This window comes from Phodopus roborovskii, unplaced genomic scaffold, assembly GCF_943737965.1.
Source record: "Phodopus roborovskii unplaced genomic scaffold, PHOROB, whole genome shotgun sequence".
In the NCBI taxonomy this organism is placed as follows: domain Eukaryota; kingdom Metazoa; phylum Chordata; class Mammalia; order Rodentia; family Cricetidae; genus Phodopus; species Phodopus roborovskii.
In genome coordinates, this window is record NW_026126469.1 from 2,997,412 (window position 1) to 3,012,785 (window position 15,374).

Below are 15,374 nucleotides of genomic sequence, written 5' to 3' on the forward strand. Positions count from 1 at the left end.
TCTGCTGAAGGTGGCTCCCAATTCACAGCCTATTACAGCAAACATTCCCTCCTGTCCTTGGCGACTATACACATGGCAGCTTATATCCCCATAGCATTTAGAGATTGCAAGCTGGGGGTGCAGTTGCTGTGGTAACTTCTCAGGGCTTCAGTTGGAGCCATACCTTTCACAGGCATACAGAGAGGACAAACCACGAAGCTCTCTGAGGATACTGGGTTTCCTTGGCAACTGCCTCCCTCAATGTGGGGCAAAAGGCACATCCTCCCAACCAACCAGCAGCAGGCCACATTCCCATCTCCCAACCATTTCCTCTTCCAGTTGAGTTTCTTAGCACCCCATGTACGGACATCTTTTGGACTGTTTAGCCAACTTGCCACCGATCTAATTGAGCCTTCTCTGGCCCTGGAGCTGTGACACCAAGCCATAGTTCTTGCTACAAATATTTCACCTGTACTTATCATCCCACATGTGCCCCCAGCTTGGGGACAGCAGGCTGTACTATGGCACAGACACATCTGGCCCTGGTGTGGTAAGCGAGGTGTGACATCTAGTCACAGAGAAGGGATCCAGAGCGGAGTTGGGGCTCTAAGAACAGCAGGGTTGGGCAGTGCAGCACTGGGTGCTGTGGCTCTTCCAGTACAGGGTACTTCTGGAGAAGAATCCTAGCTTCATCCTCACCTCTGCAGACTGGTTTCCACCAATCAACATTCCGTCAGAGGCTGCTCACCAGCCAGCCACACACTGAAAGAGGCTTTGGGCACTCGCTCGCTCCTAAGTAAGGTCTCGTTACTCCACGTCCTGCAAACCTGTGCTTGTGCCCTGGGCACTACACTCCGGCTTGTGGCCTGTCTCAGCTTGTTTCCTTTGCCTCTTGCAGGTTCACTAGGAATCAGAGGCTAAAACCTCCTTCCCTGACGACCCACTCCACCACCCTCTGGAAGCCCAGTTTCATCCTTTCCTCAGCCTTGGATGTCAGGAGTTCCTCAACATTTCTGGGGCAAGAGCCAAGGGGATGTGGCAGACAGCCACTGTGAGACTGACAGCCTCCCAAGGCCAAGCCCAGACTGCCTGCTTGAAGATCTGACTGTTCTCATCCTAAGGAGACAACACAGGGACATCTCCATGGAAAGTTCTCACCTTGAGTCTTCAGGTTGGTAACGGGAAATTTATTGTCAAATATGTCCAGGCTGGCCATACTACCAGACTAAGCCATGACTCTTACCAAGCTACAGGTGCCAGGTGTCTATCATCAGGTTCTGTCATCTGAGTGACAGGTCATGAAAGGAACAGAGAACTTTATGAAGAAACTGGATTCCATGGACCTCTGGCCATAATATGTTGTCCTCAGAGGCCCCTGAGGGCCCTCCACAGGGCTGGGTCAAGACTGTGTTAATGCAGTAGTCATGGGCAGGGGTAGAGTGACCAGATGCTGATACGCTGGTCCTTAGACCCTGCAGCAAGCAAGCCATCAGGGGCGAAGGCCACACAGTACACAGAAGCACTGTGAAAGGTCAAAACAGCCAGTGGCTTCATTGTCCTCCAGTTAAACACACGGATGCGATGGTCCCAGCCCGCTGTGGCTAAGATCTTATGGTCTGGCCGAATGGTAACTTCAGCAATTCCAGGATTGGTGAGCTCATGAGTCTTGTACACCTATAAGCAAGCAGAGTGAGAAGAATTTGCTCTTGGGTCTGCTGCAGTCCCTGGCCACAAATATTCCTTCCCTGGCCCTACTCTGCCACAGGCTCTTGTCCATCTGGCCTCCTCCTCAACCCCATGGTCATAGCAGGGGCTTCCCTAAGCATATACAGGGCCACACAAAGCTATGTTGTGTCCCTCCCCAGGCTGCTTAGACAACTCTAGCCCTGGAGGAACCTGGGAAGCCAAGTCCTGGGTTCTCAGTGTGGAGGAACCTCCACTGAAATTTGTGACACATGGGAGATACAAATTCCATCAACAATAACACCAAGAGTGAAATGAGATCTGGAAACATGGTAGGGGTCCCTGGACTGCCCAGAGAAGAGGCTGGCAAAGCAGACAGCCTTGAATGTGTCTCTCAAGAATTCAGTCAGAAAAAAATTCACCCATTAATGCTACCTAAGGTGGGGTATTTGGCAGGAACTGGAGCTATGTGAAATGATGAGACCTGAGCTGGCAGCCTGTTCTGTCTTGTCTAGGGATAGTCCCCATGTTGTGACTGGCACTCAGCAGATGCAGGTGTTGAGGGTCCTGGACTTCAATACCACTAGTCAAATAAATTTCAATTTTTAAATTTCTATTCTACGTATTTGAGTGTTTTGCCTGTACATATATCTGTGCACTATGTCTGTGTAGGGCCCACTGAGGCCAGAAGAGGGCATCGAATCTCCTGAGATTGGAGGAACAGACAGTTGCAGAGCTCTCATTCATGTTGGTGCTGATAATCGAACTTGGGTCCTCTGCAAGAACAGCTAGTATTCTTAATCACTGGGCCACCTGTCTGGCCCTAAACTTTTATTCTTTAGACACTACCTAGGCTTAGCAGTCTTAGGCATTTTGGTGTAATAGAAAGTGGAATAAGGTGCAGGGAGAGGGAAACAGCATGGAGGAGGGACAAGGAATTCAGATGTGCTCTTCATTGGCTATGGAACCCTCATTTCCCTGGCTTTCTGTCTGTCAATGTGGCCTGTTCCTCTATATATTCTCTGCAGTGCCATTCACCACTGTGCCCTTGCCAAACGCAAGAACAATGCTGTCACCCAAACTTTAAACTCCTAGAACTTCAAGCTAAATAATAATAATAAAAAAAAATCCCTTTATGAAGTTAGCCTGCCTCAGGTTCTTTGTTATAGTAATGAAGGCAGCCCTCTTAGTTACATAGGCCTATCCTATACACAGAAGGCACTTGACAGCTCTGTTCCCATGAGTGGCCCGCCTCTGAGCCACAAGCTTTCTGTTAGTCCTTTGTCTTCAGTGCCTTCTAGAAGAACCATATCACCCTTTGCAGACAATGACTCATCTCCACAAAGATGACAAGGAGGCTGGGCACAGTGGCCCATGCCTTTAACCCTAGTACTCTGGAGGAAGAGGGACAGGTGGTCTCTGAGTTTGAAGCCAGGCTAGTCTACATAGAGCATTCCATACCAGCAAGGGCTACATATTGAGATTTTGCTTTAAAGAAGGAAGGAAGAAGGGAGAGGGAGAGCATGAAGGAAGGGGAAGGAAGGAGATACAAGGATAAATTGAAACAGGAAAAATGAATAGGAGTATCCATATAAGCCAGTAGAAATGGTCACAGAGCAATTTAGCTACAAAGTAACAAAACAGAACCTGATGAAATAGATTGTTTTTAAACCAATCACTGTGGGACTTGGCAGGGCTTAGGATGGAGGAAGAAAACAATGATAAAGGGGATGAGCACCAATGGAGGCCTTGAATGAGGTAGGATGGAGTTTGGGAGCACAGGAAGATTAGGAAATAAGCTAAGTGAGAATAAAACAGTTACAATGGACCAGAGAAAAAACATGGGGTGCAACAGACAGCAATTTCAATTTGTTGAAATAGAAGTTTTAGGATCTAAATCCAAAGAAAGACTGTAAGAGCATTCAATAGTAAGATATGCTCTAAAATTATTAGAACTAAGAGTGAAGAGGGACCTTCCAATTAGTCAGGAAAAAAAAAAAATCACATGGCAGGTGAGGGTACAGTAGAAGCTGTCACCAGAAAGTTCCAGTGCTACATGTGTGCCAGCAGAGAATGGGGCAATGCTCATACAGGCAGAAGGGGAGCATAGTTTTATATCCAGCCAAACTGTCACTCAAGTGTGAAAACAGTAGACAAACATTTTTGAACATGTAAGAGCTGAAAGAATATTGCTCCTGTAAGTCCTCCTGGAAGAACAAGAAGATTAACTCCAGCCTCGAAGGAGATGGCTAGAGAACTACGGTGAACGGTCTGGCAGACAGCACTGAGTCTACTTACCTACAGGATTATGCACAAGACATGGGGATTATGGCTTGGAGAACCAGTTATGTAACTAACAGAAGCATGGGCGGGTGGTGAGGAAGATGGGGTGTTGCTGAGAGCTTGCTCACTGTTGAACCTCATATCTGAGATGACCTGACCCCCACCATAAATGATGGCAACTCAGCACATTTTCCTCTCCCCTCCCACCTGAGAAGCGAGGCCTTGATTTTCTGTTATTTGCTTTACATATCTGTGTATGATAATACCAAAATACCAAAGCAGTGAAAATTTAAGTATTCTCTGGTTTAAATGATTAAATTCCATCCAAAGTTAAATCTAAATCTGAGGTATGTAGAAAGGGACTTTGGAGGGTCAAACAGCAGATAAGCCCGAGAGAAGCTGGGGACATTTGGGTTCCAAATCCAAGGCAGTAAGTAAGGTAAAAACTTGGAGCCTAACCCTGGTCAAAGGTATAGTGTGACTGTGTTCAGCAAGCAGGCTCATCTTTCATAAAGTGGTTTCGACAAAAAGGTCTGAGGCCTTTTTGCTGGAAAGGTCCATGAAGGTGAACAAAACACACAAGGTAATTGTTGACAGGCCCTGGCATTTTCTGTCTGGGGACAATATCTAGCCAGAATATAATAGTCACATTAAGTTGAGGAGACAGATGAAATCTTGGACAGCTAGAAGGCTGTGAGGATAAAGGTGGTGGAATGAAGGGAGATGCGGTGTGGTTTCCCTAGGAGACCTTGTTTGTGGTCTAGGCTCTGTATGTTCACAGCAGATGACAAGCTTAGCAGAGGGAGGCTGCTGCAGGGCGAGAGGTCAACAGTGAGAGCTAAAGGCTGGGCACCAGACCCCCATCAGGAATAATGATCTAACAATGTAAAATACCAGGGCTGACATGGTCTCAGTGGGGCTGGCATTGTAGTGCCACCACAACGAAAGCAGCTGATCAGATGGCTTTTCCACAAACCTTCCCCAACAATACATGAAGCTGCGCCCATGAAGCCAGCCATTAAACCCACTGTTAGAGGCAAATGCACACCAGCACAAAACAACAGAATTCAATATCTTCGTCATGTACCATTTACAATGTCCAGCACATCAACAGTAATTACTAGACACACAGAAAGGCAAAATATGTGTTCCACAATCAAGGGAAAATCCAGTCAGTACAAACTGATCCCCAAAAGATACAGGTACCAAACAGACCAAATAAAGACATCTATGAAAGGAAAAGGGCCATGCAGATGGCACCAAGCTTAAAGGCCCGAGAATGAACCTTCAGGAACCACAGAAAAACCCAGGAAGGCAATGGCTTGGCCCACCTGTAAACCCCACATTTGGGAGGCAGAGACAAGAGGATCTTGGGGCCAGCTAACAAGCTAGACTAGTTGGAGCTGGAGAACTCTGGGTTCAGCAATAGACCTTGCCTTGATAAACGCAGTAGAGAATTACCAAGGAAGACAATGTCAACTTTAGGGTTCCATACACATGTACATGCTCATATATGAACACACACGTATCCTTACATGTGAACATGCATATACAAACACATGTATACTACACATACATAAGAATTAAAGAAAATACATTAAAATAATTATAAAATTATTTATGTGAATTACTCAGACAGAAATTATTAGTAAACAGTAAAACTTATAAAAAGAACAGAAAATATAACTGAGACTATCAGTTAGAATAAATGAACAGGACTAGAAATTGTTTCATAAAAAAGTGAACTGGGCCAGTGAGCCAGTTCAGAAGACAAAAGGGCCTGCTACGAAACCTGACAACCTGACTGTGATCCTTGGGACCCATAGGGCAAGGAAAAACTATTCTTGCAAGCTGTCCTCTGACTTCTGCATGTTCACTGTGCACACACACAGCACACAAACACACAAAATAAACAGATACCGTCTTCTTTCAGATAAAGGGGTTGAACTCTGAGCCCACAGGGAAAGTGCCAGAGCTGGCAGCTGTTGAAGAATTCCCAACACTGTGTGTGAGTGTGTATGCACATATGCAAGTCTGTGGTGGGACAAGGGATGTTCAGTGGGAAGAGTGTACTGGCTGCTCCTGAGCACCCACGTGGGAGCTCACAGCCACCTGTAACTCCAGCTCCAGACACCTATGCCTTCTTCTGGCTACACAGGCACTTGTGTACATGGAATACATTCATACACAATACAGAAACAAAAACTAAACAACAAATCTTAAAAAAACATACAGTAGTTTAAAAAAACTGTTTTAAGCAAAATTAATATAAAAGGGTGATATATGCAGAAGCCCAGGAATACTCTGGCAGGCAACATGTCTCAGAACATACCCACATATCCACTATCACACACACACACACACACACACACACCTATGTTACGAGGAAGCAAGCATCTGAAATGCTTACAGAACTCATAGTACTTCAAAGATTACAAAGCAAAACTGGCAGAAATAAAGGTGGACCAGGTATAGCAGGCCAGGGTTCTAAGACCCTTCCTCAGGAACTGGCAGAAAACTAGACTGCGGCCTGAATCAGTAAGGACTTGAACTGTAGATTGGCTCACACGACTTATGTCTAACTGACATAAAACTGCCCAATAGTCTGTACTGCACCTGTCTTCTCTAGGTATGTGAGGTCTAGTCTCATAGACAATGCCACACACAAGCCCAAATCAAGCCATACATTCATAAACACTGAGACAGACAACAGGGTTAACTAGATTAAAGGTACCTACAGCCAGGCACTGCTGGTGGTGCATGCCTTTAATACCAGCACTCGAGAAGCAGAGGCAGAGGCAGGTGGATCTCTGTGAGTTCAAGGCCAGCTTGGTCTACAGAGCTAGTTCCAGGGCAGGCTTCAAAGCAATAAAGAGAAACCCTGTCTTGAAAAAAAAAAAAAAAAAAAAAGAAAGAAAAAAGAAAAAAAAGATAACTACAAAATCAACAAGTATTTGGAAATTAGCAATTTCTTCTAAAGAATTCATGGATCAAAGAATAAATCATGAAAAAAAGATTTGGGCTGGGTATGGTGGATCTTAAACTCACTTGGGCTGGCTTTGAGGCCCTGATGGTCTGCCTCCACTTTCATCGCTGAGATTGTAGGCATGAGGCACCAAACTTGGCTTTCTTTGAAGTTGATGTAAAACAAAGGCATGCCAGGTGGTGGCAGTATATACCTTTAATCCTAGCCAGGAGGCAGAGGCAGGCAGAGCTCTGAGTTTGAGGCCAGTCTGGTCAGGACAGTCAGAGCTATACAGAGAAACCCTGTCTTGAAAAACAAAACAAAAAACAAAGATACAATGTCTAAGAAACCTGTCTGGTATTCATTTTTGGAGATATCTAGGCTGGAGGTTGACCTGCCAACAGCCCATGCAGGTAGGATTCAGGACTGTGGACCCCAAGAGGACTCTCCAGAACACAGGTGCATCAGAACTGACTCACACACAGGTAGAGCCCACCACACTAGCCACCCTGAGGTCCCACCAAATAAATGAAATGTGGCCTTGATTTATGGGAAGAGGGTGACTATTCAAGAATGCCCCAGGAGCTGGGAAGTGGTGGTGCATGCCTTTAATCCCAGTACTTGGAAGGCAGAGGCAGTCAGATCTCTGTGAGTTCAAAGCCAGCCTGGCCAGGAGAGGCTCCAAAGCTACACAGAGAAACCCTGTCTCAAAAAAAAAAAAAAAAAAAAAAAAAAAATCCAGCAAACAAACAAACAGAATGCCTCAGCATGCCAGGCATGGTGATGGCACTTAAGAGGCAGAGGCAGGTGGGTCTCTGTGAATTTGAGTCTGGCCTAAAGCAAGTTCCAAGACAGCCAGGACTATATAGAGAAACACTGTATCTCAAACAATAACAACAAAACTCCAGAACTGTTTATGATATAAAATGTGACCCTCTGGGCTGGTGTGGTACACATGCCATCCCACACACCATCCCAGTACTTAGAAGAAATAGAGGCAGGATCAGGAGTTCAAAGTCATTCTTGGCCACACAGCGAGATTGAGGGAACTTTGGTCTGCATGAATCTGTCTCAAAAATAAAAATAAGGGGGCTGGAGAGATGGCTTAGCCATGAAGATCACTCACTGTTCTTCCAGAGGACCCAGGTTTGATTCCCAGCCCCCATATGTTGGCTCAAAGTCATCTGTAACTACATTTTCAGAGAGTCTATCACCCTCTTTTGGTCTCTGCTACTACTGTACAACATAGTTAACACAGATAAATCACACATAAAATAAAAATATTTTTAAAAATTTTAAACAAAAGAAAATTTATGAAAGAATAAAAAAAAAAAAAAAAAGGAAAAGGAAAAGGAAACATCAGTAGGGCAAGAGCTGCTCCATAAGACACAGCTACATCTTGATGGGCCAAGAAGGACTAAGAAAACCTAAAACCCATATAGGAAACTCAGTGTAAGCCACACCAACAGCCAGTAGATAGACTTCTTTTCCAGAAGGTGACTGAAGAAAACTAGCAAGATAATTACTTTATTGGCTGTTCCTAAGTTAGCTTCCAAATGCATAAAGCAAGAAAGGGCAGGACTAGGGAACAGGGAGAGGGCCAGCGTGAAGGTTTCCTGTAGCTCAGGGCCTTGGTCACATGTGTGCTTGGGCTGGTGTCTATGTGTGCAGCTGTGTATCTAGAGAGACAGATATTTCTTCTCAAGCACATGTGGGCCACGGATGCAAACTGAACCAGCTCTCTGCATTTCAAAGAACTGAAGTCATTCAGACCTTGTTCTCTGACCACAACGTAATTAAGTTAGAATTTGAAAACTAGAAGATAACTGGGGGTGGGAGGTAGGGGTAGGGGGTGGGATGAAGGGTTGGGGTGGGGGCGTGAGGAACCAAACACTTGGAACTATAAGATACACTCCAATCAGCTCATCTCAGGGGCCAGAGAACAAATAAATACAGGGTCTACCTAGAGGTGAGGGGTGATGATACCTGGCAGTGTGAAAACCAGCTACAGGAGTACCTCATGGGAACAAGGGCAGAGCAACTGAGACTGACAGGTGCCATGTCCAACATGAGTTGGCTGGAATGACCGAGTATGCCCAAGGACAGTAAGAAGATACAAGGACAGGGCTGAAGAATGTGGCTGACAGTCACACACCAGTCACGAACACCTACAAAGTGTTCATCAGACAAATAGAGATTTTCACACTTCAAGTTAAATGTCTAGAAAAACATGCCTCCCCCCACCCCCAGCCTAGCATGCAGAGTCCAGACTGAAGTAGCTTGTTGTCTGTGCTGGACAACAAGAAGCCTGGGCCCCCAGCTCTGTAGCACATCAGCAATGAGGAGGTTAATTCACTCCCAGACTCAGCCTCTGAGCAGGAGAGCAGGGGCTTCTACAGCTCCTAGCCCCTCAATGACACCAGCAGAACTACATAGTGGAAAGCTTGGCTGCCAGTCAACTGCAGACCCAAATTCTGACTCAGTGAGCCAGCAAGGAAACGTGCTGCATCCGGTGGGTTATCTCAGAACTATTCTTTGAGGTGGGCCAGAATGGTCTTGAACTCCATCAGCCTTCTGAAGAGCTGCAAGTACAGGTACATACTGCCACAGCAGGCTTTATTTCATTACTTTGATACTAGAGGGAAAACAATTGTATTTTCTAAATTAACAAAGTCAAGAAGAAAATCCAGGCCACAGAGATGTCTCCACTGGCAAAAATGTTGGCTAAGCAAGTACTGCCAGCATCCACACAGACAACCTAGAGAGCAATGGTGCATGCCTGTTAACCCAGCACTGGGGAGGTATGGGCAGGAGGGTACCTGGGGCTTGCTAGCAGCCAGTCTAAGTGAACTGATAAGCTCCAGGTTCAGCAAGAGACTTTCTCAAAGTGTGGGGGGGGGATTAGGGCTGGAGAGATGGCTCAGCAGTTAAGAACAAGTACTGTTCTTGCACCCATATCAGGAAGATCACAACTGCCTGCACACACACAAGCACACACATACAGAAATAAAAGAATAAGCCCGTGTCAGTCAGAAGAGGCAAGGAACACATCTGTCAAAACCTAGCACCCAGTCACAGTCCAGGGAGAACCTGTCACTACCCAGCTTCATCCAAAGCAGCCTGTTTACATATGACAAGTCTGGGTCCTAACCAGTGCCACCAGCAATTCAGTCCTCCAGCTTTCTTGTTGCCATGTCCTCCCCTGCCCTTTGTGAACCTGATGACACTCTGTCCACTGGCTCTGACCACTTCTTGCCCCTTTGCTGTCTCTTGTGGCCTGGATATTCTGTCCACCTTCTATGTTTTCACCTAGCAGAGCCCCGGCCTTACTCTAAATGTTCCCTACCGATGTCTGGGCACTAGCCCTTAAAAGGGCTGCAGAGTGCAGTTGTCCAAGAGCTCAGGTGGGTCCCCTGTGTGCAAGCTATCTATCTGCTGATGTGTGTGGAACCTTCAATTCCACCTCTACATTGTTCTATCGTCACTGGGTTCCGCACAGTCTGCACTGGGGCAGTATGTGGGGCTGATGCTGTGGCATGGTGTGCCTGAGCATGCACGTGGGGCCCACCCATGCCTGCAGACAGATCCAGCTGCACCTCCTGAGACTGGAGTCCTGTCTATTGTCCTGGGGGAACTGCAGGCTGGAAACCGATTCAACAGACTGGATTGATACTGTTTTATGTCTCCCTGGGAATGTAGAGAGGGAACTGTCAGGCACAGAGTGGACCCCACAGGAACCTATCAGGGCTCCATCTCAGGGACACTTCCTTGCTATTTCCTTGTCCCAGGCCCTTAACCCTGCTGATTCCCAGAGAGATGAGAGTATCTTTTAACCCTATGCCAGAATGCAAAGCACTCTATGTTCTGGCATGAAGGTCCAAGAGAGCCCTGCCTATGATCCTCAGAGGGAAAGAGGTATGCAGACACAGAGGGCAGCCCTCTCGCTGACTTTCTCCTGCTTCTCTACTAGTTGTTCATGTGAGAAGGACAAACTGCTGTCTCGTTGGTCAAAGTCCACTTCTATCTCATTCACACCTGGAAACAGGCATGGCATGGAGATAGATGGAGGACTGGATCTCCAGGCAGATGAGACTCTGGGAGCCTGGTAGGAACCTCAGCTGGAGAAAGACCAGCACCCACCCCTAGGGGCCATGCTCCTGAGTATGGCAGTGGAAATGTGTACTGTACCCACAATCCCACTGTAGACCCCATGTTCTGCTTCAATATGCACAGGCACTCTTGGTTTACATGGAGATGACTCTGCAGGTTTTTTTATCCAGCTGCCCTCTACGGCTTTGCTGAGGCCATGACTGTGACACAACCAGGATCACAGATGTACTCAGGGCTGAGACTCTCTGGCGAGCACACTGGCTGCTCCGGCCCAGGCTCTCTTAGGTAGGAGAGCCTTGTTACTACTTAACGACCTAAAATACTACTGGCTGTAAATCAGTCCCCACTTCAAGGCTGTGGGCCCTACTCCATGTGGAGGAGGGAGCAGAGCCTGGGTACCACCTGTATCTGAGGTTCAAACCTGATGCCTAGCAGCAGAGCCACCTCAGGGAGGCAGGTGTGAGCTAATGTCCCTGAGTTTCCCAGGTGTGCTCTAGTAGGTTGTCCTCTGTAGGCATCCTACTGGTCATAGCAGTCCCTCCCTGACTGAGTCCCAGCCTGGGCTCAGGACCCTCCAGAAGGATCTCTGGCCACCAGTGGCTCTTACAACTCATGACCTCAGGTGCCAGGAATGCTCGCCGCAGCACCATCTGGTTCTGATTACCCATGTTAGGCTGCAGGCGCCTCAGCCAGGGATCTGTGTCCCAAGTGGCTGGGAGATTGATTTGGGCTCCTCAGAGACTTTAGCAGGAGGATGTGAGGAAAGCACATCTGAACCAATGTGGGGTTGGGCCAGAGCAGGCAGCCATGTTCTGGTGCCATGGTACCAGAAAGGATGCTGTGGACTGGAGGCCATCTCACTGGCTCTCAGGGGTTAAGAATGACCTCCAATGACTTGCCTTGGCAGATTACCAGACACTTCCCTCCCCGAGACCTGGGCTGTATAGAACCAGGGTCTCCTGGGCCTCTAGAGCCAACACTGGACCCGACTGGGTGAAACAGCACTGGGCCTCCACCATAATCCGCAGTCATCCCCACCCTCCCAAGCAGGAAGGCAAGCTCAGCAGGGGGTGAGGCTCCTTACCTCCTTTGATGTACACTGCTGGGCCAGGCTCTGCCCACCTCAACCCAACTACTTCAGGATGCAGTTCCAAGCTCCCTTCTGCTTTAACTTTTCGACTCATTAGTAGAGTAAAAGTTCATCTCTGGACTGGAGCATGCCCATAAATTAAGTTTTAAGTTCCAGCAGCTGTTTCCCAAACATGTGGGGAGATTCCAAGAAGCTTTGGGCTGGAAGGGGCTCTTCCCGGGCGCAAGGGCACAAGAGGCCAGAGTAGGAGCAGCACAGTTCTTGAAGAAGCTGTATCAGGCCTCTGCTTTCAGGATGATGAGTCAAACCATAAGGGAATGCTAGACCCCACAGGTTGGTACTGCTGCCCTTTACCTGGCCTCAGAGGCAGGAGGGTGTGTGTGAAGGAGACCTCTGAGTCTTATCTGCTGGGCTCAGCATCTAATGAGGTGAGGACTCAGGAAGCCAGTGGCTGAGTACTGTGCGCTCCCATATGCTCACATGCAGACCCCGGTTCTGAGGCTTAGGGGCTCCTATTCAGGTTGGAAACCCTTTCCTTTACAGCAGGAAACCTGTGAGTCTCTCAGACTCTGACGGAAAGATGGCTGGATGGACATACAGGACAGGTTCACTCTCAATCCACTATGTGCCCAGCAGAGCTGGACCTCAGGGATGGTCAATGCTCAGAGCTATGGCTATGTGCCTGCCTGGTGGGCCTCACTGCACATCTTCCCTTTCCTACTAGGCACTGCTGGTGGGGAGGTCAAGTTATCTGTGCCGTCTTTGCTTCCCAGTGGGGCACTCCTGGATCTGCCCCTATGTGGCCACAGTCAATGTGCCCAAGCCAAGGCATGTTGTCTTTGGTTACTCATTACATTTCCTCTCCACATCAGCCTCCTGATCCAGGACTTCCCTTGGCCCCTACTATCTACTGTCCACCATCAGCTCCTTTCTACGAATGGCCTCATGATCAGGTCCTGATTTGTACCCTGGGTGCCTCCCGGCACCAACCCAGCTCTGACTTTCCCCACTCAAATGCTTCAGGAACTGTGGCAACTCACTTAGACTAGAACCTGATATGCTCAAAACAAACTATCCTCAGCTGCAAGGCCAGCATTCAGCAGTGAGACTGCTGAGCAAGTCTCCCTCCCACTCTAGGAAGGCTGCAGTAATGACCTCTGAAGCCTCCTATTGGGCAGAGGCAACCTGGACTACCATGTCTCCCCCCACCCCCCAGCTCTAGCCAAGTCAGTGAAGGTGGGAGCTAGGCTATGGCCACATAGCACTCCATAGGACATTCAGCTCTCCCACCAAGGCTGTTTCCATGGTTCTGTTAAGGCCAGCCTCTTCTGAGACTCCTGGACAGGCTCCTTTCCTACCTTGAGTCAGGGTACCTAGGCCATTTCTGGGGTCTTGGTAGCTTGTAGTCTGCCAGGTCTTTACAAAACCAAGTCTGGGATACATATTTCACAACCCCTGCCACAATTCCTCCATCCTAAATGGGAAACAAGCCAGCTAGGCCCATTATGGTGTACTCTGAGAGACAGAGGCAATCCTAAGGCCATACCAAGTGGTCCACTTGATACTGTGGGGTTGTCTCTAGCAAGCCCTGTCCAGCCTTGGCTGTCCTTACTGCCTGGTAGACTTTTCTGTGACACATGAGCAACAACAGTCTCCCTAAGACCAGGTTACAGAGCTCATCAGGCCATGGCTTTGTAGGACTTGCCATAAGTTTTCTCTTCTTTTTGATTAATCAGTTCCTTAGTCTCCCTAAGACCAGGTTACAGAGCTCATCAGGCCATGGCTTTGTAGGACTTGCCATAAGTTTTCTCTTCTTTTTGATTAATCAGTTCCTTACTGACCAAACTTCTCTGAGTTTTCACAAAAGGAGTTTGGTCTGCCTGGACACTACGTGCCTTTTTTCTAGATGGACAAGGCTTGATGGCTGTTAACCCGAGGTCCAGGGGAAACCCAAACCATGTGAACGGTGAGCCCACGCCTACTGGCCCTTGCTCCCCTATGCCTCTGAGTGATTAATTAGCTAGGGAACTGCAGCCGCTCCTCTTCATGACTAAATATTGTTTCGGCCTATCAGACTGTTAGTGCAGAGCAGGATAAATGAGACCTGGGCCCGTGCACTGACCTGCAGGGACTGCTGGCTGTCCAGACTCCAGACAGCCAGGACCTTCCCGGCAGAGCCTGAGACGCCCTTGGCCTTCTGAGAATCGAAGTCAAGGCCCATGACAGGTTCTTCATGGCAGGCGATCCGGCTGCACACCTTCCGCTCTGAGATGTCCCACAGGGTTACAGATCCATCCTCATAGCCAGCCAGAAGGAGAGGGCGGGAACTGGAGTTAGTCTGTGGGGAATGGCACAGTGGTTGGCTCCCAAAGGATCTTGTCTTCAATGAGCTTTAGGGCTGTGGGAACAGCTCTCTCTCCAGCCATGCCCATAAGGGGGTTGGCCCAGTCAGAGAATAGTTCCTTTGCTTTCCATATATCCTAGCAGCCTCCCACATCCCTCTCATGGGGCTGGCAGGGCCACTGCTAAGTACCCAAGGAGCTGGAGGAGTGTAGAGCAGTCTAGGTGAGCCCCCAGGCCTCACACAGTCATACATTTCCCCCTACATTGGATCCTGTCCAAAGCAAGGATGACATGATACTCATGGCACCTACCAGTACCCTGGGGCAGCTAGGGACAGACTCAGACTACTTCCTCATCTCCTCCAGGTGTAAGACTAGAAGTCACACCTTGTTGAGATCAGTCATCCTCTAGAACCACTAGACAGGAAAATTCAAGCTCAACAAGAAGGAGTTTCTGAGCTTTGTTAACATAGCTGCAGAAGCCCCCACCCTTGGAAGTTTGATGTGAGAGGCCCTCACTATCGTGATGGATGAGGGCGAGGGTCAGAGGGCTCTGCGCCCTGGGCTGACGCTCGTTTATTTAGCCTCTGAAACAACTACAAAAGAAGAGGGCTGCAGGATTCCAAGTCACCCTCAGGGACATGCCATCAGTCCCAGCACTGCACAGCAGCTCAGGAGAAAATGCACAGGGCTGAGCAAGAAGGCTCAGGCTAGCTGGAGGCCTATGGCATGCATCTAACAAACAGCACAAGGGCCAAGGCTTTCTGGGTCAGCCCAGGTTGTAGTTGGGGGTGTGGTGTGATATGAGCCTAGTGGGGGGTGGGGTGGGGTAAGGCCTACTGTAGACCAGTATCTGGAGATGGCAGTGACAAGGAAAGGAGCACACAATTACCAGACTTTCCGCAAGAACAGTGAACTTGCC

At 48.2% G+C, this 15,374-nt stretch overlaps 1 protein-coding gene across 1 annotated transcript in view; it reads right to left on the reverse strand.

The window, feature by feature from the left end:
• Positions 1-1,145: 1,145 nt before the first annotated feature.
• The window catches only part of Gnb1l (G protein subunit beta 1 like), a 68,915-nt gene continuing 54,686 nt past the window's right edge, over positions 1,146-15,374 (reverse strand). Inside the window, exons 6-7 of the mRNA XM_051191019.1 lie at positions 14,233-14,448; positions 1,146-1,653 (exon numbers count right to left, since the gene is read on the reverse strand). Coding sequence (XP_051046976.1) covers positions 1,402-1,653; positions 14,233-14,448 — 468 coding nt within the window. The 3' untranslated portion in view covers positions 1,146-1,401. The remainder of the gene's footprint in view (positions 1,654-14,232; positions 14,449-15,374) is intronic.